At 52.9% G+C, this 22,434-nt stretch overlaps 1 protein-coding gene across 3 annotated transcripts in view; it reads left to right on the top strand.

Annotated features, from left to right (window-relative positions):
* EIPR1 (EARP complex and GARP complex interacting protein 1) overlaps positions 1-22,434 on the top strand; it is a 111,445-nt gene that overhangs the window by 20,764 nt on the left and 68,247 nt on the right. For all 3 annotated transcript variants that reach the window (XM_045548969.1, XM_045548967.1, XM_045548970.1), the window contains exon 3: positions 1,241-1,373. In XM_045548969.1, the coding sequence (XP_045404925.1) occupies positions 1,241-1,373 (133 nt within the window). The remainder of the gene's footprint in view (positions 1-1,240; positions 1,374-22,434) is intronic.

Below are 22,434 nucleotides of genomic sequence, written 5' to 3'. Positions count from 1 at the left end.
CAGTTTCCTGCTAGCTCTCTTGTCTGAACATTGAGTACCTTTTTAAAATAAAAAATGGATGTAGCATTTGTACAGTTTTTAAAATTTTCTCTTCTCCTTAAATATATAATGGACATTTTCCTGTGGCATTAAATATTCATTTACAGTATATCGAATGGCTTCATAGTATTATATTGCAGCCAGATACTGCACTTTATTTGAACAGTTCTCTACTGCAAACATTTGGGTGACTTGTACTTTTTCATTACAATAGTCAATGCATGGTGAACATTCTTGGATATAAATCTTTGTACAGGTCCATGGATATTTTCTCAGTGCAAATTTATTTTTAAAAGAATTATGTTTTATCATTTACTTGGATATTGATAAGAGATTGAATATGAAGTCATTTTAATTCTTTTAAAAATTATCATGAAAAGCATGGAGGTAGCATATTTAACTTTTTCATTTAGTGGCTAAAATAAAATGCTATCACAATTAACGTACAATGATAGGTCCTGACAGCTTGCTGGACCATCAGAAGTCGAGAGTCAAGCCTGGCGGCTCACACCTGTAGTCCCAGCTGCTTGGGAGGCTGAGGCAGGAGGATCCTTTGAGACCAGGAGTTCGAGGCTGCAGTGAGCTGTGATTGTGCCACTGCTCTCCAGCCTGGCACAGCAAGACCTTATTTCTAAAAAGTTAAAAATAAATAAAATAAGAAGCTTAAAGTCTGCTAATATACAGTCTTTTCTTACTGTTTCCTACCTTAATCACTTCTGATGTGTGAGTTGAGTTCTGCCCACTACGGAGTAGGCCGAACATGGTCAGTGTCAGACCTAATTAGGCAGCAGTGCCCTGCCACGTCCTTCCTTCCCGGCAGACTCACCGCAGGTCTGAGAGGTTCTTGGCCGATCTGGACAACCCTGAACAAGTCTGGCTCCAACACCAGTGATGGCCTAACCTTGGAGCCTCTCGAGGACAGAGCTTTTGGGGTCTTATTTCTTTAAGACTAGATATGGCCAGAGGGCAGTGTTGTGTAGCTTGCCATCCTAAAACTACTGTACAAGGATTTCATACCTTGTCTTTGGAGAGGAGTGCAGTAAGAATTAAATTACAGAAGTACATCTTGTTAGTATAATAGGAATAACAATTAAAGATGTGTCTGTCATGAAATGCATTTGATTATTCTTTGTAATCATAATGTTTAAGATGCTGAGGAAAGCATTTGAGATCCTGATGTGCTCTTTCCTTGTGTTTGTAGATCCACATCATAGATTTTGATGATGAAAATAACATTATAAATAAAAACGTCCTCCTGCATCAAGTGGGTGAGATCTGGCACATCAGCACCAGCCCCGCGGACAAGGGCGTGCTGGCGACCTGCTACAACAGAAGTAAGTGCGGCTTTCCTGCTATTCGGCAGCTAGGGGCTATTACGTAAGACTGGTTTTGTATTGCTAATGGGTCAATGCGTGACTTGTAAGACTTGACCATTAATGAAGATGCTGTGTGCACGAGAGGGAGGCTATGACACTGTGAGTAGATGTTTGCAGAAATCATTACAATCCTACGATTCTGAGAATTGAAGCTGGAATCACAGCTATTCCAGGAACTTTGACTTCTCAGATCAGGGGAGAACCGTGCTGGAGGTTCTGGAAAGGTGGACACAGGTGTCCTGATATGTTGACCACAGCAGTTGGGGCATAGCAGGGATTTGACCCTTTCTCATTGCCGGGGCGCAGGTGTGGCAAGGAGAGGCTGTGGCTGTCCTCCGGTGCTCCTGGTGGCAACGGCTCCATGCACACGTGCAAGTTGCATGTTAATACACCCAGATAGTGTCTAACCCCTGCTGCTGGTCTCCACCTCTGGGACTGGCTACATTTACGTCCATGCAAGCATCCGAGACACTGAACTAACTCTCAGTGCTCCTCGTTTTGTCATTGTCAGTAGCTACGTTCCAAATTCTGGCTTTGGGAAAAACTATCTATTTATTACCTCCTTTTCTCTTACATAAGCCAGAATAAAGTCTTTGTGTTTTTTCGATATGTAGTTTCTAAAACGTTTCCTTTTCTCCCACATGCTGGGATGCTTTTAAGACACTTTTAATGCATTCGGTCTCGTATTTCCTCTCACTGCCTTGCTTCCAGAGCATTCTGCGCTTCGGCTCTCTGCTGCTTAGAATCCTGTGTAAGTTTCTTTCTACTTTAATTTACATTGAAAAAAAGAAAAGTAGCTGTAAAGTTAAATAGTCAGTTATTTACTGAAGGGTCTTTCCCTGTACGCTTTATCTCTCGTGTTTAGCTTTAGAGCCAGGACTCTGTTCACAGGGACGTGTCTCCAGCCCAGCTTCACTCCTCCTCCTCCTGTCATCAGGATGAGCCCGGTCATTCTTCTGTGTGTCTTTGCCTCCGGGGACAGACAGCCCCGCCCACTGGACTGTGACCACCGGTGGTTCCCCCAAGTCCTCCCAGCAGCACATTTGAGATGGTGACCTCGTAGGCGCCTACAATTGTGCAGCTGTTGTGTTTGACAACTAGGGGTAAACACTGCCTGACGCTACGCAAGTGGCCCCTCCCCCACTCGGTGTTTGGTTTTGAGTATTTTCCCACTGGTACCTGGGTGCCTGCCCTGGAGGCCGCCTGTGCCCTGCGTGTTGTTCCTGTTGCTGCCCCGGCACCCCCGCATTGCTGGCACCTCTGCCTCCACTCGCCTAGGCCGCTGCTTGCCCCCACCCCTCTCAAGGGAGGTTGCAGCCTTCCTTTCTTGGAGAGAACCAGAAGCTTCCATCTATAAACATAGGATGGTCCTGCTTTAGCAAGGTGACTTTCACACTCTTTGGACCAAGCTCCCTTTTGATGAACTCAAAGTCAGCTGACCTCGATTCCATCTCCCAAATGGAGTGTCCCATCACCTTCATCATTGCCAGCCGGTCAGAGGCAGGTCCTTGGTCCTGCCGCTACTCGAGGAGGGGCTATGAAAGATGTGACCACTGGGGACCTACGCCATGGCCTCCCTGGGGTGTGTCTGAGCAGTGGCCTGCGGGCTGTGTGCCCTGGCCCTCGAGTGTGCAGAGCACGTCACCGCTTCCCCAGAGTCTCAGCCAGCAGCATCCCCGCAGAGTCCCAGCACGCACCAGCCGAGTCGAATCTGGGTGCAGATCGGACGTCCGGTGTGGTCTTTCGGGCACAGCTCCCAAGGCACAGTTCCTCTCTGCCTGCTGAGCTGTGGCACCAGACCAGCTGCCCCCACACACCCGACACACGGCGGTGGGCTGGGCACAGGATAGCAGCTGTCGATGTTCCATTCAAGCAGGGGGAGAATGGAAGGAAACAAGGAGCCACTGGTTCATTGAGGTCCCTGTGGGAGGCCCTGGGCCTTGTCTCCACCCTCCGCATCGTCCTTCCCCCACCCTGGAAGGCAGCGCATGGGTGTGCGCAGCTGGGCTGGGCTGGTGGCCTCCTTCCTGCTGGAGAAGTTGGGGGCTCCAAGGGCCGCCTTTTGTTTTGTCCACTCTCTGTCCCAGTTGGTCCAAGCTGATAGCGGCTCAGCCGGAACAAGTTCCCCAAGAATCTTGTAGGTCTTTAGTGGCTTTCATGGGGATGCTGTCTGTTAGACACAAGTCTAACTGCAGATGTTTTAGGGATGACCCTTCTCTACCTGGGCCTCCTGCTGAGATGGCAGAGGGGCCTTCACCCTTCACCCTTGACCCTTCACCCTCACCCTCTGCCCTCTGGTCTGACAGAGGATCTGTGAGATGCTCCCTTGACCACTTGAAAGGCCCTCCTGTGACCTTTCACTCTGACCTTGTGATCTTCCCAGGGTTTCAGCAAAAAGTTGTGTGGCCAGCCCTGACCTTTTCTCTGGGACACGCTCTCCTGACAGTCAGTCTCTTAATTTTAGCAGCTTTTGCCATCTGGAGAGGCTGTTTTCAAAGCTATCCAGCCGTCATTCCTTGTACTTAACAGCTCTTCCCTCCATCTGTCTCTCCTGTCGCATTTGCCCCACTGAGCTGGGAAACCCCTGTGTGCATGTGTGTGCTGTATGTGTTTGTGCATATGTGTGCGTGCACGTGCATGTGTGTGCATCTGTGTGTGTGTGTGTGTGTATGTGTGTGCGCGCACGCGCACGACCGGCTTGCCAGGGACAGACCTGCCCCCGAGTCACTGCAGCTTCCTGCCTGCAGGTCGCCAGTGCCCTCCTTCCCGTATCGTCCCGGGCAGGCTACGCTTTTCTCTTGCTCCTCCGAGGCCTCCCAGCCTCCACCCGCTGCCAGGATCCAAAGCCCTCCCACATTTGTGCATTTGTGAGAGTGGCAGCCACTTCCGTAGTTGTCACGTGCTGCACGAGAAATGACTACAAATACACCAGCCTATGGCGGCGGCACATACGTTGTCCCTCCCAGTTTCCATGGGTTACGCCTATGCATGGCTTAGCCGTGTCCTCGCCTGGGACCTGAAGGCTGCCATCCGGGCATCAGCCAGGCTGTGTCCCCATCTGGGCTTGGGTTGCTGGCAGAATCCAGTTCCTGGGGTTGTCGGACTGAGCGCCCACTGCTTGGCTGGCTGTCAGCGGCCGCTCAGCTCTAGAGGCTGTAAGTGGTCGTTGACTTAAGCTGCTGAATTGGTGGTAATTTGTAGCAGCGATAGAAAACCAGTGCAGTCACCAAGCACTGCTTAATCTTGTTCTGGTTATTCATAGGTGTAAGTTGATTGCTTCCTTGAAGTCACCCCAAATCTCTCGATTTCGAGTCGGGGGCTTCTGGAGACCAGCTCCTCCCACCCGTCTTTGGAGGCAGCACAGATCTTCTGTTAAATATTTCCCTAATCTGTCAACCTCTCTGGGAAGAAAGACAAAACTGTTTCACAACAGGCATGTCTAGGTTCCAAGAATTCTATTTTGTTCCTGCCACAGGCAGCACTGAAAGATTCTATCCTGTATGGAGGGCGGTTTTCCGAAGTGAAGTGTTCTTTCTTCTGCTCCGAGCAGGAGGGAGCAGCACAGCTTCGCGGCTTGTGCTTAACCTTAGCCCTTTGCTGTTTGGAGCCATTCCCAGGGTCGCGCCTAATCTAGCCTAATCTATATCAAGTCATCTGCCGACAGTCACTCTCGTGGGACCAGGTACAAACTGCCCTGTTCAGAGGCCTTCAGACGAGCTTGGAGTTAAAGAGCTAAGCTTGCTGTGCAGTGTTGTACAGAAGACACGTTTCAGAGGGACTTAATATGTTTTGCAAACAGACACTTTTGTTCCGTGTTTTGCACTTAGCCTGCGTATAAATTGCTAGGCCTCCATGTTTCAGTAAATTAAATATTAATTAAATCCAGAAGCACCACAAGACTGACGCCTTGCGTACGGCTGAGGCGCCATGCGCTAGAGGGTGTTCCCCAGAGCAGTTTGTCGGTTTCCGTGTAGTTCCCAACTGCTGAACCCCAGGAACTCACACAGGGGACCCTCGTCGACATCTGAGGACCTCATATGGGGGGCCGGGCTGGCACCCCCGGGTCACTGGGGTGTGGTGGACGGACCTGTGGCTCAGGGGAGGTCAGGCCGGCACCCCTGGGCCACTGGGGCATGGTGGATGGACCTTGGGTCCAGGGGAGGCCAGGGTGGCACCCCCGGGTCACTGGGGCATGGTGGATGGACCTTGGGTCCAGGGGAGGCCAGGGTGGCACCCCCGGGTCACTGGGGCGTGGTGGGCATGTGGTCAGCAGGCAGAAGAGGCAGCCCCCGGCAGAAGTGGTCCTCAGAGGGGCTGTTCTGTGTGGGCCAGGTCTTGCGTTTCCCATCAGGTGTAGTGTGCAGGGACAGGTGTGCGAGCACAGAGGATGCTAGGACCAGGAGGTCTGGGTCGGAGGAGTGATGCCAACACACGGCTCCCCAGGGGACTCCTGTGCCCTCCCCCCACCTCCGTGCCTTTCCGTGTCCCTGGTCCCCTTGCTGCCCTCCCTTCTGTCCATCGTGAGCTCTTCTTCACCCCTAGAAACACGGGATAACCTTGCATGTAGATCTAAACAACAGAAAAGGTTGACTGTGCAGATAGGGAGTGAGACAGTGCGGGTGGGGGAGGAGGTAATGGGGAGGTGTAGGTCAAAGGATACAAAGTAGCAGATCTATAGGATGAAGAAGTGTAGAGAACACTCTTCATAATAGTGTATGGCAGCGACCCCAACCTTTTTGGCACCAGGGACCAGTTTCATGGAAGTCAGTTTTTCCATGGACCAGGCAGGTGGGGTGGGGACGGTTTTGGGATGATTTAAGCATGTTGCATTTATTGTACACTTTATTTCTGTTACTATTACATTGTAAGATAATTATACAACTCACCATGACGCAGAATCAGTGGGAGCCCTGAGCTTGTTTTCCTGCAACTAGATGGTCCCATCTGGGGGTGATGGGAGACAGTGGCTGATCTGACAGGAGGAGGAGCTCAGGCTGTGATGCGAGCCATGGGGAGCAGCTGTGAATACAGACGAAGCTTCGCTGGCTCACCCGCTGCCCACCTCCTGCTGTGCGGCTGGTTCCTGACAGGCCACGGACGGTACTAGTCTGTGGTTGGGGATGGCAGGTGTATCGGACTCGGGACTTTTGCTGAATGACTAGATTGTAGCCTCTTTTGCCACACACGAGAAACTAGCAACTAACGAGATGATGGGTATGTTAATTTCTTTCACTACAGTAACCTTTTTTGCTATCCATATGTATCTCATAGCATCATGTTACACACCTTAAGTTTAAACAATACAATTTATTAAAAAAAAGAAAGAAATACAGCACACAGTCACCTCCTCCTGGAAGCCGCCCCCCCCAGCCCTGGCCGGGGTCTCCGCTCCGTGTCAGTGCTGCGCACGGCCACCTCTGCCCAGACTGTCTCTGTGTTTAGTCTGAGTTCATGCGTCTTCCCTGTGGATGGGACACCCCTAAGGGCCTGGCACGCATGGTTCGTCTCTGCGCCCAGGTGCCCTGGCTTGGGGGGCGGCATGGCTTTCGCCTCTTGTGCTGGCAACCTCTTCTCTGAAACGTGGCGCAGTTTGGATGAGAAACCGTATTGCTGTGAGACATAGCAGCTACTCAGACAGGATTGACAGATGGAATTGGCTGAGTTAAACTGTCTAGAAATAATCGTCTTGGTGAGATTTAGGAAGGTACGGTGGATTTGTTTAGGAGCTGTGGTGCTAAGAGTGCCGAGTAAATCAGTAGGAGGGAACGCGAGGAGAATGACAGCTGGACAGCTGCGTTCACCACGGCCCGCGCCCACGGGACGCAGTGCGCTGGCGGGAGGAGGCAGGACCCGAAGCAGGTTTCTTTCCTGCCTTTGCCTCGCTCCCTCCAGCACACACTGCTCTGTGCCCCTCATGAGGTGTCTTGTGAGTTTAGTGAGAGCCACTGTCAAAGCCCATGGAAAGGGGAAAGAGGGAAGCCACATGTGAAACGGCCCAGTTACTCTCCGACGTTTCTTTCACCTCGCCAGCAGGGAACGTGGAGCCGGGCAGCGGAGGCGGGAGGGGGCGGGCGCCGGGGTTGGCAGCTGGGAAACCTGCACCTGTCTTTCCCCCTGCTGGCTACTCTTTCTCTGATCCTGGACCAGGCAAGTGACCTCTGGGCTTTCATCTGTAAAGTGGGCACAATTAAACTAACATCATTATTTAAAAGAAAATGATGAGGAAACATGAGGCTGTGCTGAGTGGATGTACTTCAGCCTTGCATCTGTGCCCCGCACGGACAGGGCCCGGGGGCTGCCCCACAGTCCCGAACCGCGGTGCTCTGAGCGTCTGGACTGAGCCACGTGCTGGGTTGTGCCCCTGGTGCCCAGGGGTGGTGGGTCATGCCCCTGTCAGCCCGGCCTCCTCTGCACTGGAGAACAGCGGTGTGGGTGCCCCCGGCTCACGGTGCCGGCACCCGCCAGCCCGGGAACCTGTCAGTGCTCGCGCTTCCTAAACGGGGCACGGCGCCCTCCAGGATAGGTGGCAGAGTGCCCGGCGCGCTTGAATCCACAAGATAAATGTGGTGTGCCTTTCTGTAGTGTCAGTTTTATTTGATTTTACGTAACGACAGCATTTGTAGCCTGAGATGAGTGTAGACAAGTGGCCCCGGTGGAAGCCTGTGCTTGGCAGCGTGGAGGGTGAGGAGGAGACACCGGAAGGCTCGAGTTTAGGCCGCAACTTCATTGCTAGTGCTGGGTGCTTGGGAAGGTGCCCGGTGTTTTTGACCTTACATTTTTATCATCCTTGTGCTACGTGTGAGGAAACAGGGTGATGATGATGATGACGATGACAGCAACAAAGACCATGGCAGTGGCAGCTCCCACGTAACGCTCGTGTGCCAGGCCCTGGGATGCTTGGCGGGAGTCACCTAGTTTAGTCTGCTACCGCGTGCGTTTCACAGCCTGGGGACTGGCGAGGTGACTTGCCGGGCAGCGGCATGGTTAGGTTAGAAGTGTGCAGCTCGGCCCCAGAGCACCTGGCTACAGGGATTAGGCTCCAAGGATTTTGCTTCTGAGGCAAGAATTTTGTAAACTGCCTTGTTATAAAAATGTTTTCTTATTATTGGTTTTTGTTGTGTAGGATGGAAATATAATTGTTACTTTTGAGTGATGTTTATAATGACACTCAAATATTGGAGTTTAGAGGCCAGTGAGATTAAAGATCTCAAACACTTGTCTCCTTTATCTCTTTAGAAATACACTTAAATTTTATAGACCCAAATATTTTGTTGCTTGGGTAAGTTCCAAGTGTCTTAGTTCCTTCTTGTCCTTTTCGAGGACATAACAGAGTCCTTTGACCTTCTTCCTCTGGGCTCTGAGTGCCATGATTAGAAACATACTGTGCCAGGACGTCTTGTCTTTCCAAACTGGGCTGGACAGGTGGCAGATGAGTTCAAAGGTGTTATACGTACAAGTCCCCTCCTGAGTTTGGACTGCAAGCTTGGGGATCACGGTGTAGCACGTTCCCAGAGTCTATTCTGGGTTCTGAGTTTTGAATGTTTGGTAAGGAGAACTCTGATTGCCAGAGCGTTGCTGACTCTGTTGGGTTCCTGACACTGGGTGTGGGGACTTGAGTAGCAGGCAAGTCCAGGCAGCAAGGAGCATCGCCTCTGCGTTTTTTAATACAGTCTTATGGAAATTGGATGGAGTCCAGAACACAGGGAAAGTTTTGATTAGCTTCCCTGTTTTGAGATTGAATCCTGTATTGCTTCTCATGCTTCTCACCAACCTCTTTGGACCCCATTTGTGTAGTTTCTGCGTCCTCATTGACTTTCTGTAGCACCTCCAAATTTAGTATCATCTGGAAGTTTAATTAATGTGCTGTTTACTGCTCCTTCCAGATCACTAATGAGGATGTTAAATAAGACTTGATCCCAGAGCACCCGCCGGACACCTCCTTGCAGCTTAACGCCCTGTCGTTTGTCAGTGCTCCTTGTTTATGGTCCTTTCCCAGGCTTCCGTCCACAGGGGAGTGCTTGCGCGGAGCCCAGCTTGAATTAATTTTTCCAATAAGACTGTAAAAACACCGTGCCAAATTCCTCCCTCACCTCCAGATGTTATTTGCCGTGTTCCCCCACGGCCTGGTGATTTGTGCTCTGCCCTTGGCCCTCGCCCTCCTCCGATGCACCTGCAGTTCTGCCGTGGAGGTGCGGAGAGGGAGCAGCCTGCTGCCGTGGCTCTGTGCGGCTGGCACCCGCGTGAGGTGCGGTGGCCTTGAGATGATTCCCCGCCTGAAGTGCCGAGCATCCTGCCGCCATGTCAGCCGGGGCTGCCGCAGCAGAGTGCCACGGCCTGGGGGCTCAAGCAACAGAAATTCATCGTCTCCCCGAGATGAGGGTGTCGGCGGAGCGGGTTTCTCCTGAGGCCTCTCTCTGTGGCTCGCAGACGGCACCTTCTCGCTGTGCCCTCACGTGGCCTTCCCTCTGCGCACGTGTGTCCCAGGTGTCCCTCCCTGTTCTCGTAAGGACACCAGTCCTGTTGGTCGGTACCCACGTTATGGCCTCACTTAACGGTAATCACCATCGTAAAGACCCTGGCTCCGGCACAGCCACCCTGGGGTCAGAGTGTCAACCTGTGAGCCATGCAGCCCACGCAGCCACGGATTCTTTGATGCCGTTATTTATGTGAGAGGTTTGGGGGTGGCCCCCTGTCTCCATCGGGCTCTCATACCCGATGGGACGAGCGGTAGCCTGCCCGTCACCACACCGTGGGCCCTCGGCCTGCACACACTGTGCTTTTGTGGTTCTGACGACAGGTGGCATTGAAGGCCTGGGCTCTGTTTTGCTGAGGCATTTTGAGTTGCTCACGGTTGAGACTGTCTGGGACGGGCCAAGGAGTCCTTGTGGCCAGGACAGGTGTGTACCGGGTCAGGCCAGCGTCTGCCCTGCAGCCCTCTGTGTGGTCTTTCCTTGAGGTCTCTCTGCAGCGACCCCTCTGGGGAAAGTGAAAATTAAAAAGCTTCCTTGTGAAAAAAGCAAACATGAAGGAAGATGGAAAAACGTGGTAAAGGTTGAAAAGCAGTTAGCTGGAGGAATGGGCTCTACTCATAAGCACGTGCGTCTGGCCTGTGAGTGGGATTGGGCCTGGACTCCGTCTAGATGTTCGTGGATTTGCAAATCTGAGTGTGATGGTCGTCCGTGGATTGCCTCGTAGGAATTTTATTTTAAGTATGTCACTTAAATGTGTACCTAAGCCAGTGGGTGTGCCACTGTGGCCCTGCAAGAACACGGCAGACGAACGGGGAGGAGCTTGTCCTTCTGTGCGTTTGAGGGCTAGTTATTCTCTCTGTGCGGTGCCGGGGCAGGTGCTGGGGACACCGAGGTAGAAACACAGGGGGCTGTGGGGGTGATGGTGGGGGGGCTCAGGGTGACAGTGGGCCGTGCAAGTATGCGCAGAGCAAGGGAACACGAGCTGACGGGCAGTGGCGGTGACCAAGCTGGGGCGAGAGTGCCAGTGGGCGCCTGCTGCCTCTTGGCCCAGGTGAGCCTGTGCTGGGCCTGGGAGAGGTGGCTGGGGGTGGGTGGGGCTGGGTTTTCTGGAGGCGTCAGGGTGACATCAGAGCCCAGAGTCAGAGAATTTCTGGGATCCGATGTGCATTTTAAGAAGGTCACTGAGGGCCAGGGAGGGGCTGGGTGGTGAGACCCCGGCAGGCCGAGAGCCTGGCTGGGATTGCCACCTCCTGCTCCTCTTCTGCCTGTCCCTGTCACTCTGTGGTCCCATGACTCACCAGACATAACACTATGCAAAGGCAGTCTTTAAAAAAAAGAGGCACGTACTATGAAAATGAGAAAAACCTTTCAACATGCTGGTAAAATTTCAGGAAGACCAAAAAGGATTATATGCTTAAAAATGATAAATATCCAACCATGTTGTAGAATAAATGTAAAAAGATGCAGCAAAAGGGTTAATACATTAAGATTTTAAAGTTTTCTGTATAATTGGCAGCGTGCGCAGCTCATTCTGGGGCCCCAGGAAGGGTGGCTGAGTGGCAGCTGGCATTAGCGGCAGCCGGGATCAATCTCCTGCCTCTGCACTTGTGAGAGCGCGTCCCGCGTTAGCACTGGGGTGAATTTTTCAGCAGAGGAAGGTGAAATGTCAGGAGGACTGTAGATCATGCCAGCGCTGCGTCCTCAGGAAATTGGAACCACGAAGAGCTGTCAGAGCTGCGGTCCCTGTGAAGTACGGCTGGCGCGTGCTCTGTGTCCCCAAATCCTTCTCCCGGGGAGTGTGGGAGGAGGGCAGCGTTGGCCGGGGGAGCCCTCCCTGGTCCCAGGGCTCAGGGACACTGACCCGGGCGTGCAGCTCGGCTCAGGCTGGCCCACGCTGCTGCGGGGACCCTGCTAATGAGGACCCGGGTGAGGGTCAGAGGCGCATGACATGACGGCCCCACTCCCCGGTCAGCAGCCTCTCTGCTTCCCTCTCTCCCACCCAGCCTGGGCCTCGGGTTTCTCACGGGAACAAATACAGTTCAACTCCCACCACTGGTTTTCCTAAAACACAGATCCAGACCCTCAACTTAGAAGCTGGTGTGGTCGAGCCCAGGCTCCGTAAGCAGGCCCGACCTTGGTGGGGACAGCGGCGGCTTATGTTTGGGCGAATGGGGACATTTCCCCGGGCCGACGTTTATTACCTCTGAGGCCTGAGCAGCGTGTGGCCCCCCTGTGCCTGTGGGACCACGGTGGGTGTTTAACGCCCTGGCGTGTAAAGTCTGGACCACGTCCTCCTTCCACGAGCTCGCCCCAAGCTGCCTCCCCCCGGCCCCCACCTCCCGCCACGTCTCTCCACAGTCCCTGGGCTCTGTGCGTGGCCCGAATTCCCCCCGTGCACTTTTGTCATTCTCAGGTGGCTTTTCGTGGTACTCTCTCAACCTTAAATGTGCTTCCTCCACATCTTTGCCTGTCAGAATCCATTTCATCTTTCAGGGATCAAGACAATGTCCCCTCTCAGCTCTCCTTCTCCTTGCGTGAGGCTGTGTGTAGGGGAAGGGCTGCTTTCTGGCCTCCGTGGGGTGACGTGGAGCCCTCGTCCCAGCTGTGCCTCCTGCTGGCTGTTTGGGTGGAGGTGGCTGCCAGCGTCACTGGCCACCAGGTGTCCCCTGGGCTGATACAGGACGGTACCTTTCTCGCAGATGCGTGTCGAGGCTGAGGTGGGGAGTGTGCATCAGACCTGGGGTTGCCAGATAGAACACAGGATGCCCTGTCAAACTGGCATTTCAGATAAACAAGTATGTCCTGTCCTAAGTATTTTTATTTCTCAATCTGTTGGCCCTAACCAGTGGGCACACCCCAGATAGGACGCCTGGTTAGACACCGTGCACTGCAGGGTCAGGCTGTGGTGAACCCACGTCACAGACCAGCAAAGGCAGACCAAGCACCTTTACCCATCAAGAGCTTTCCTGAGCCTGGGGTTCCAAAGATTAGCGGAAGTACCCAGTGGAGGCCCTTCCCACCTCCACTGTTACTCTCAGGGCACAGTGGTGGTGGGCACCCCGGCCCTTCTCCCTGCCTCGTCCTCGAGGGTCCCTCTGGGAAGCCTGGGCTGGTGGCCTCTGCAGTGGGCGCCGATACCTTTCACAGCTGGTCCCCGACTGCTCTGCCGGTCCCACTTCTATGACTGTCCTGTCTCGTATGTGGCTGTGTCCCTAGTGCCCAGTGCAGATCCTTAGATATAAGAATAAGTACTTGAATGAACGAGCACTTCATAATGACAGCTGTCCCTCTGGACCCATGGGGGGTTGGTTCCAGGACCGCTGATAGATGCCAACATCTGTGGATGCTCAAGTTCCTGATATAAAGTGTAGTGTTTGCATGTAATGCATGCTCGTCTTCCCATGGCCTTTAGGTCATCCTTGGATTACTTACAATACCTAGAACAATGTAAATGATAGGTAAGCAGTTTTTATACTGTATTGTTTTTAAATTGCTATTGTATTGCTGTATTTTTTACTGCTCCCCCCCCAATAGTTTCTGTCTGTGGTTGGTTGGATCTGTGGAACCCCCCCGGACATGGAGGCCAGCGTGGCTATGCACCGCAGGGCCTGGCCCTTTCCTTCCGGTGATGGTGTTTGGCCTCCAGTTGTGTAGGGAGCTCCGCTGTGCTCAGATCGGAGGAGCTCTGGAAAGGCCGCCATGTCTAGGTTGTGTTTTATTTTTGTTTTAAATGAAAATATGCGTTTGACTCTTGAATAACACAGGGGGCGGGGCGCTGACCCCCTGGGCAGTTGAAAATCAGAGCATGACTTTTGATTCCCCCAGAACTTAACTACTAACACCCCACTATTGTCCAGAATCCCCACCGATAACATAAATAGTTGATTAACGCATACTTTTTATATGTATTACATACTGTATTCTTATATTAAAGTAAACCAGAGAAAAGGAAGTGTTATTAAGAAAACCGTAAGGAAGAGAAAACATATTTACCGTTCGTTACAGGAATTGGAGCATCCCAAAGGTCTTCCCGTTGCGTGGGCTGAGAGGAGGGAGAGGTTGGTTTGCTGTCCCAGGTGCAGGGGTGGGAGAGAATCCGGGTGTAAGTGGACCTGTGCCGTTCAAACCCGTGTTGTTCAGGGTCAGCTGTGTTTCTGTGAGGGTGATCATGTGCCTGCTTAGAAGCTCAAACTGCGCGAGGCTGTGTATTAGTAAACGTGAGGTCTCTCCTTCACCCCTGACTGCCAACCCCCTTCCCTTTGCCACGGGCAGCCACTGTTCCCCCACGGGTGTCGGTAAGTCAAGGTTACGCATTAGGGTTAATCTGAGAGGCAGCAGTGTCAGGGCCGGGTGCCAATGCTCTGGGAGGACAGGGAACCGTGCTTTCTCATACCATGCCTGAGAACTTGGACATCATTTTAAAAACAAACATGCTTTATTACACCCGAAAATGAGTGTGTAAGTGAATGAACCGTTCTTTGTTTGGAATGATACTTAACTCACCCCAGCTGAGAATCTGACGGGGTGCATGCTGTTTGGGCCTGAGAATGAAGGCAAAAACAAAAACTCGCAGAACTCAGCACCTTTCTGAGGCCTGCACAGCTCTGGGAAGAGAAGTGGCCGGGCGGGGAGTAGGTGGTGAAGTCTGAGCTGAGTGGAGATCCCACTGCCCTCGGTGCCTCCCCACTGTCTGTGCTGGAACTTGACATCTCACCGTTGGAAGCCTTTCCTTTTGCATCTTTAGGCTAATGTCCTTGGAAGGAACCACCCTGGAGAACTTGGAAGGAAAAGGATCTCTGTGTCCCTGGTCCAGCCTGCCTGGAGCTGTTCCCAGTCGGTGCCTGGTGGGGATCAGCTGCCAGTCAGGTCTCAGCTCACATACGGTCCCTCCAGGCGGGGGCAGGGGCAGCAGGGGTGCCAGGCAGATGGGCACTGCCCACAGTTTGGGTCATCCGCGTGGTCTCTGTCCCTTGCTGTCTGGCTGTTCCTTCCCTGGCTCTCAGCCTGCCCACAGGCTGCCACCCCTCTGTCCCTGCGCTAGCACTTTCCCAGGGCTCCCTGTTAGGCACAGTCCTGGCCACGGAGGATGTGAAGTGGCATGGGAGCAAAGGACAGAGCACACCCGCCAAATCACGGAAGCAAGAGGAAGCAAGTGATGGGTGAGGGAGCGGAGGGCGGAACCGTCACCTTGGAGATTATTTGGTGGGCAGCATGCTGGTGCTCCTGTCCGTGCCTGCCCTTCTGGAAGGAGTCAGGGTCCCCAGGTGTGCGTGAGTGGGAGGCTGTGGCGTGCTCTCCGCAGCGCCTTCCAAGCTGGCCTGGGAGGAGCGCTGCAGTCAGGCCCGAGTTTGCGTCTCAGCACTGGGGTGAGCTGCGGCCAGTCCTGCGCCCACCCCGCCAGCCTCACGTGCCTCGTTTATAAAACCGGGCGCGTGGCGCTCACCCTGCAGCATCGTGTGAAGACCACACGGTCACCTTACGTGGTGGCCGAGAGCAGTGTCTGCCACACTGCCGTTCTCGTCACTGATGATGGAACACTGGGATCTCCCAGGGGGCTTTTCTGCCCGCTGCCATGCGGCTGTGTCTGGGGCCCTGCTCGGTCCTGGCCTGGGTCCCTGGCCGTGGCCCTTCCTCACCGGGAGCCTGCGGTTCCTCCGTCACCCATGGCCTTCACCCGTGAAGCCAGGCATAAAACTTCCACTTTCGCAGATGACAGACACCTGCTGGAAGCAGGAGCAGGGTGGTGGGAGGCAGGGCAGCGCGGGAGGCCCTTGGGAAGCTGGAGTTGGGCAGGACGGAGAGTATCTGAGTAGGGATGACCGCAGGGTCCCGTCGTGAGTCTAAAACGCGAGCTGCACACGTGGGAAGTAAGCCTCATCCCCTGAGCAAGTCCACGAAACCGAGCGGGGCTTTCTTTGCCAGCAAACTCCGATTTATGCCACAGCCGCCTGACAGTCAATGCAGCCTGGGCCTCCCGTGGAGACGCTGCCGTCAGCGGGACAGCGGCTGGAAGGTCAGAGCACGGCAGGGACGTCCCCAGAGGCCACAGGCATAGCAGACAGAAAGGGCTGAGGTGGCTTCAGGTCACCTCTGGAGGAGAGTGGTTGACAGATCGGGAGGGAGAGACCTGGAGAACATTTGGGAAGCTCGTGAGACTGGTCAGGTTTTGGAAAGTGGGGACAGTGGTGTTTCCTGGCCCCCGCGGAGTGATCTTGGGTCAGGGCGGGGTGGGGGGTTTGTGCTGTGTGTTGGAACCACTGAGGCACGGTGTTTAGTGTCTCATCAGTAGAAGTGCCCCTACCTTATATGCTGTAATAGTTGATAGAGCAGAACAAAGCGAGCAGATTTTACTCCCCTGGCCTGTGTTACACACTCCCAAGCTGGTTCACTCCCAAAGATATATGATTTTCAATGATATTATAACTGCTAATTCTGTATCTTTTTAGTAACTCTTCCTACATGCAGCAAACTGAGTGCTGCTTTTCTGTCCTGTGACAGCCACCTCCAAAGCCCTGTCCCAGGGGGTTCAGCAGTGGCTGGGTGACACACCCCACTGCCCACGAGACCCCAGCGTCAGGGCCTGGAAGGCAGGGTCTTCACAGCTGGGTTCCTGCAAGCTCCACGTCGCGCCTGCCCATGCACTTGGTAGAGTGATGGCGGGGCAGGCGTAAGTGCGATTGTCTGGCCTATCTGAAGTCTCAACATTTTTTGAATTAAATGAAAGAGAATGAAACTGTTATAACAGAATATCAGATGTGTCCAGATTTCAAATATTTGACTATCTCCTATGTGTTCTAAGTGTGAACAAAAAGTCCCACCCAAAAATTGTTCATAATTAAATTCTAAAAATCTTTTTTTTTTTAATGTGAGAAGAAATCATTTCCAGAGTCTTCAGATTGTTAAAAGTGTGTTGAGTTTGCCACATCCAGTAACTTACAATGTTAGGGGTGTTGCCTTTGGTTGCTGAGCTATCTCAGAATTGCCAACTTGATTTCACATGAAATTGATGATACTCTGAAGAATTTAGAAATTTGGGGTCTCTGTGTGCATTTTACATTTGATTTTGAAAGAAGATTCAATAAGGAATCTTGCTTTATAAGGTTGTTTATAGCAGACACCTTGACTGCATGTGGGGCTGACCCTAGAAAGAATGCACAAGTGACAGGTGAACAAGTGGAGAGACGAGAGCCTAGGGATAGAGCAATAGAGATTTCCAAAACCTATGTAAATTTTCTATAAACATCCATATAAAATTACAGAGCCTAGATTATTAATCTAAAGAGTTAGCAAACTATTTTTAGGGGAAGATTTACTAAAAAGATAAGGAATTAGTAATTAATTATTGAAACTCATATTTTTTTTAGAGGAACCAGATTTTGAGAGTGTATAACATGAGACCAAGGAGAATAAAATCTTTTTTTTCCCTGATCTATAAATATTAAACCTTAGAAGGTAGAGGCATTCTATTGATAGGCACACTTCCATCTGTACACATAATAGGTCGAAGTAAATAGTAACTTATGTTTGCACACTGCTTTTCCGTTTTCAAAGCACTTTTCAAGCTGTTTCAGTTTGGTATTTCTGATAATCTTCTGAGAGTAGACATCTTCATATACCCTGTTTTAAAAACAAGAAAATAATAGAAGTTCATAGAAATGGATTTGTACATGGTCTCAGATAACATACCAGCATCAAGTTTCCAAGAAAAATTTACTTTTTTTCCAAGTGGTTATTTTCCCTAATGTACTGAAAACTACACTGATTTGCTTATTTGGAAAAAATTCGGTGTTTTGGGGAAAAGAATCATAAAACATTTAGTAGTATACCAAAGTCTAATATATAAAAATAATTTAGAAATATTTCTATGCCATTGAGAAATGCCACACACAGGTACAACTGTACTCTAAAGATTTTTGGGGGTTAAATATAAACATAATACGATCTTACTATAATGTTTAGGTACGTTTTTATTTTTAAATTATCAAGACTTTTAAAAGCTTTTGAGGACTTGCTGGTATCACAGATAGGGTGTGTCTGAGAGCAGAGACGGGGCGAGTCTGAGAGCAGAGGGCGGGCGTGTCTGAGAGCAGAGGGCGGGCGTGTCTGAGAGCAGAGGGAGGGCGTGTCTGAGAGCAGAGACAGGGGGCGTGTCTGAGAGCAGAGGGCGGGCGTGTCTGAGAGCAGAGGGAGGGCGTGTCTGAGAGCAGAGATAGGTGTGTCTGAGAGCACAGACGGGGCGTGTCTGAGAGCACAGACGGGGCGTGTCTGAGAGCAGAGGGAGGGCGTGTCTGAGAGCAGAGACGGGGCGTGTCTGAGAGCAGAGACGGGGCGAGTCTGAGAGCAGAGGGAGGGCGTGTCTGAGAGCAGAGGGAGGGCGTGTCTGAGAGCAGAGGGAGGGCGTGTCTGAGAGCAGAGACGGGGCGTGTCTGAGAGCAGAGGGAGGGCGTGTCTGAGAGCAGAGACGGGGCGTGTCTGAGATCAGAGGGAGGGCGTGTCTGAGAGCAGAGACGGGGCGTGTCTGAGATCAGAGGGAGGGCGTGTCTGAGAGCAGAGACGGGGCGTGTCTGAGAGCAGAGGGAGGGCGTGTCTGAGAGCAGAGGGAGGGCGTGTCTGAGAGCAGAGGGAGGGCGTGTCTGAGAGCAGAGACGGGGCGTGTCTGAGAGCAGAGACGGGGCGTGTCTGAGAGCAGAGACGGGGCGTGTCTGAGAGCAGAGGGAGGGCGTGTCTGAGAGCAGAGACGGGGCGAGTCTGAGAGCAGAGGGAGGGCGTGTCTGAGAGCAGAGACGGGGCGTGTCTGAGAGCAGAGGGAGGGCGTGTCTGAGAGCAGAGACGGGGCGTGTCTGAGAGCAGAGGGAGGGCGTGTCTGAGAGCAGAGACGGGGCGTGTCTGAGAGCAGAGGGAGGGCGTGTCTGAGAGCAGAGACGGGGCGTGTCTGAGAGCAGAGGGAGGGCGTGTCTGAGAGCAGAGACGGGGCGTGTCTGAGAGCAGAGGGAGGGCGTGTCTGAGAGCAGAGACGGGGCGTGTCTGAGAGCAGAGACGGGGCGTGTCTGAGAGCAGAGACGGGGCGTGTCTGAGAGCAGAGGGAGGGCGTGTCTGAGAGCAGAGACGGGGCGAGTCTGAGAGCAGAGGGAGGGCGTGTCTGAGAGCAGAGACGGGGCGTGTCTGAGAGCAGAGACGGGGCGAGTCTGAGAGCAGAGGGAGGGCGTGTCTGAGAGCAGAGACGGGGCGTGTCTGAGAGCAGAGGGAGGGCGTGTCTGAGGGCAGACACAGGGGGCGTGTCTGAGAGCAGAGGGAGGGCGTGTCTGAGAGCAGAGACAGGGGGCGTGTCTGAGAGCAGAGACAGGGGGCGTGTCTGAGAGCAGAGACAGGGGGCGTGTCTGAGGGCAGAGGGAGGGCGTGTCTGAGGGCAGACACAGGGGGCGTGTCTGAGAGCAGAGGGAGGGCGTGTCTGAGAGCAGAGACAGGGGGCGTGTCTGAGAGCAGAGACAGGGGGCGTGTCTGAGGGCAGAGACAGGGGGCGTGTCTGAGAGCAGAGGGAGGGCGTGTCTGAGGGCAGATACAGGGGGCGTGTCTGAGAGCAGAGGGAGGGCCTGTCTGAGGGCAGACACAGGGGGCGTGTCTGAGAGCAGAGGGAGGGCGTGTCTGAGAGCAGAGACGGGGCGTGTCTGAGAGCAGAGGGAGGGCGTGTCTGAGAGCAGAGGGAGGGCGTGTCTGAGAGCAGAGACGGGGCGTGTCTGAGAGCAGAGGGAGGGCGTGTCTGAGAGCAGAGGGAGGGCGTGTCTGAGAGCAGAGACGGGGCGTGTCTGAGAGCAGAGGGAGGGCCTGTCTGAGGGCAGATACAGGGGGCGTGTCTGAGAGCAGAGGGAGGGCGTGTCTGAGAGCAGAGACGGGGCGTGTCTGAGAGCAGAGGGAGGGCGTGTCGGAGAGCAGAGGGAAGGTGCATCCCAATCCACTGACAGCAAGGAGGAGGTGGAGTGGGGTGATGGGAAGTAGAAAATCCCTGCTGGATCACAGAAAGTCAGTTATTCACACCTAACCACCGTCTAGGTACAAACAGAAATACATATATTGTAGGGAAAACCGTCTGTTTCATAGACCAAGTGGAATTTTGGAATTTTGACATCTGAAAACTACACCTTACCATTGTAGGACATTCATTCTGGAGATGTGATAACTGAGAGATTAAAAGGCTTGCTTGAGATTTTAGAAGGTTGTACTGTATGAAATTCCTAACATTTGGCCAGTTTTGACCTATAAAAATGGCAGTTGCGTATGTTCACGTGGTGATCCAGCCACAGTTCCCAGTGTGCTGCTGTCCACAGCGTGCTGCTCTGCAGACTGCATTCCGGCACTGGGATTTCAGGATCACTGGCGAAAGGCACTTGGAGACCAGATGGTCTGACCTCATGCGTGTCTGTCCACCTAGGCGCTGAGTGCTGCAGTGACTGGCCTGCGGGCACTTGATGGTACCTGGTGGCGCTGGGGCTGGGACCAAAGGTCCTTTTCATTCCCTGTCAGAACCAGGCTTTCCACAGCTTGTCACAATGGGGGACGTCGCTTAGTGAATGACGTCTTAGGGACAGATAGGGTTGCACAAAGACTGCCAAGATGTCTCTCTTCCACCATTTGGCAAAACCTAAGAAGAGCTGTGTCACATGTATAGCTGTAACTTGAAGAGTGTGTGTGTGTGTGTGTGTGTGAGTGAGTGTGTGAGTGTGTGTGTGTGTGTGTGTGAGAGAGAGAGAAAGAGAATGTTTTCATTTCTGCAATTTAAAACATACATGTAAAGAAAATTTTACCTGGTTATAGGGTAAAAGCCAGTATGATTTGCCCATTGAAAAACAACAAGCCAGTATGCTCAGAGAGCTCTACTCTAGAGCAGGCAATGCTCATACCAGGCCACACTTGGCCCCCCGTGGCATCCAGGTCTCAGAGCAGCACTAGAACACTGGGCACAGCCGCCAGGACGGCAACCACTTGAGGCCGAGTGCTCCAGGGCAGGGTGGGAGTGGTGGAGGCTCATGTAAGAGGACCTGCAAGGAGACGCGGTGGCCATTCTCCATGACAGCGAGACTCCACGATCACCCCCTCGACTGTGCTCGCCGGGACTTAATGAATGGCATTAGGGCTGGTCTTGGCTTCCTGAAGTCCAGGTCCCACCCTGGTCATTTTATTGATTTTGAAAAATGAGAACCCCGTTTTAAATGTTTGAGGTTTTTGCACCTCACTGGGAGTGTCATGGTGGGGTTTTATTGTATTTGTATTGCTGATGAGCAGAAGAGGACTGGGGCTTCTCTCCCCAATTCCAGAGGGAAGATGGGGCGCAGAGGGAGGAGGTGGGCAAGGGAGTGGTTAATGCTGAGTCCAGCAGGGCCCTGCAAGGCGGGGCTTGAGTATGGAAGCCGCCCCCAGCCGCATGTTTCTTCCCCCGCCCCTGGGAAGCTTTCAGGCAAACACTGGGGCCTCCCCGGAGCAGGAGGAGGGCGCACACCTGACCGTGGCTGGGTGGGTAGGTTGGGGCCCTCTCAAGGAGAGCCTGAACGTCGGGGGACACGGCCTGGCTGTTGTTAGTGTTGGTGTGAAGCGTTTCTGAACACCTGAGTGTGCGTTGCAATGTAGCAGATCAAGAACCCAGCAAGCCTGTGGGGAGGATGCTACAATTTGCTTCTTGTGGTGGCAGAACCCTCAGCCAGGGGAGAATCATTGTCACAGAACCAATTTGCCAGTGCCACCCAGGGAGTGCGACCCCGGGGAATATCAGGATGACGCTGGAAGCTTTAACTGCCTTCAGATTGATCTCGTCTCCTGGGACACGGAGACAGGCCGGTAGGTGCAGGGGAAGCAATAGATGGAATCTGACGTTAGCAAGACGTGGATTCAGGGCACACAGCCTGGCCATCAATAACCTCGTCACGTCTAGGCCGGACCAGAGGTTTTAAACCTTATTTTAAAGCCACAGAACCTGTTTTTCATAAACGACAAAGAAACCTGATATGTAAGATGTTAAATAGGTTTATAAATGTCTGAAACCACAATATGTAAATATAGACTATAAATATACATAAAACCCCGGCGTACCAGGTGACTAAGAGCAGAGTCCCTGTGGCTGAGAGGGTGGGCTACGTGAAGTCCCGCCTCTCTGCTAACAGGTGTCTGTGGAGGGAAGGAGAGGAAAGTGCAGCAGGTGGAGAGGACACCTGAGCGTTACCTGGGGGTCCCTGCCGGAGCCGAGGCAACAGATCCGCCAATGGTGACCTCTGCTCAGCCCCACACATCGGAAAGTGCCCGGCACTTTGGAAAAATATTTGTTCAATGTAGTGAATGAGCAGATGAGTGAAGGGTTTCCCTGGATCTACTTAAAAAACAGAACAAAACTTTTCATGGTCTAGGCCAGGCTAACTCTGGCCCACTGCCTGGTTTTGTGAATAAAGTTTCATCGGCACACTCACACTCATTCACACTGGGTCCTGGCTGCTTTCGCTGTGCGACAGAGTAGGGTAGCTACAGTGGAGACTGTGCCATGTACAAAGACACGATGTTTATGGTCT

This window comes from Lemur catta, chromosome 4 (assembly GCF_020740605.2).
Source record: "Lemur catta isolate mLemCat1 chromosome 4, mLemCat1.pri, whole genome shotgun sequence".
NCBI lineage: Eukaryota > Metazoa > Chordata > Mammalia > Primates > Lemuridae > Lemur > Lemur catta.
Note: the sequence above shows the minus strand (reverse complement) of the source record. Positions and strands in the feature narration are given on the sequence as shown.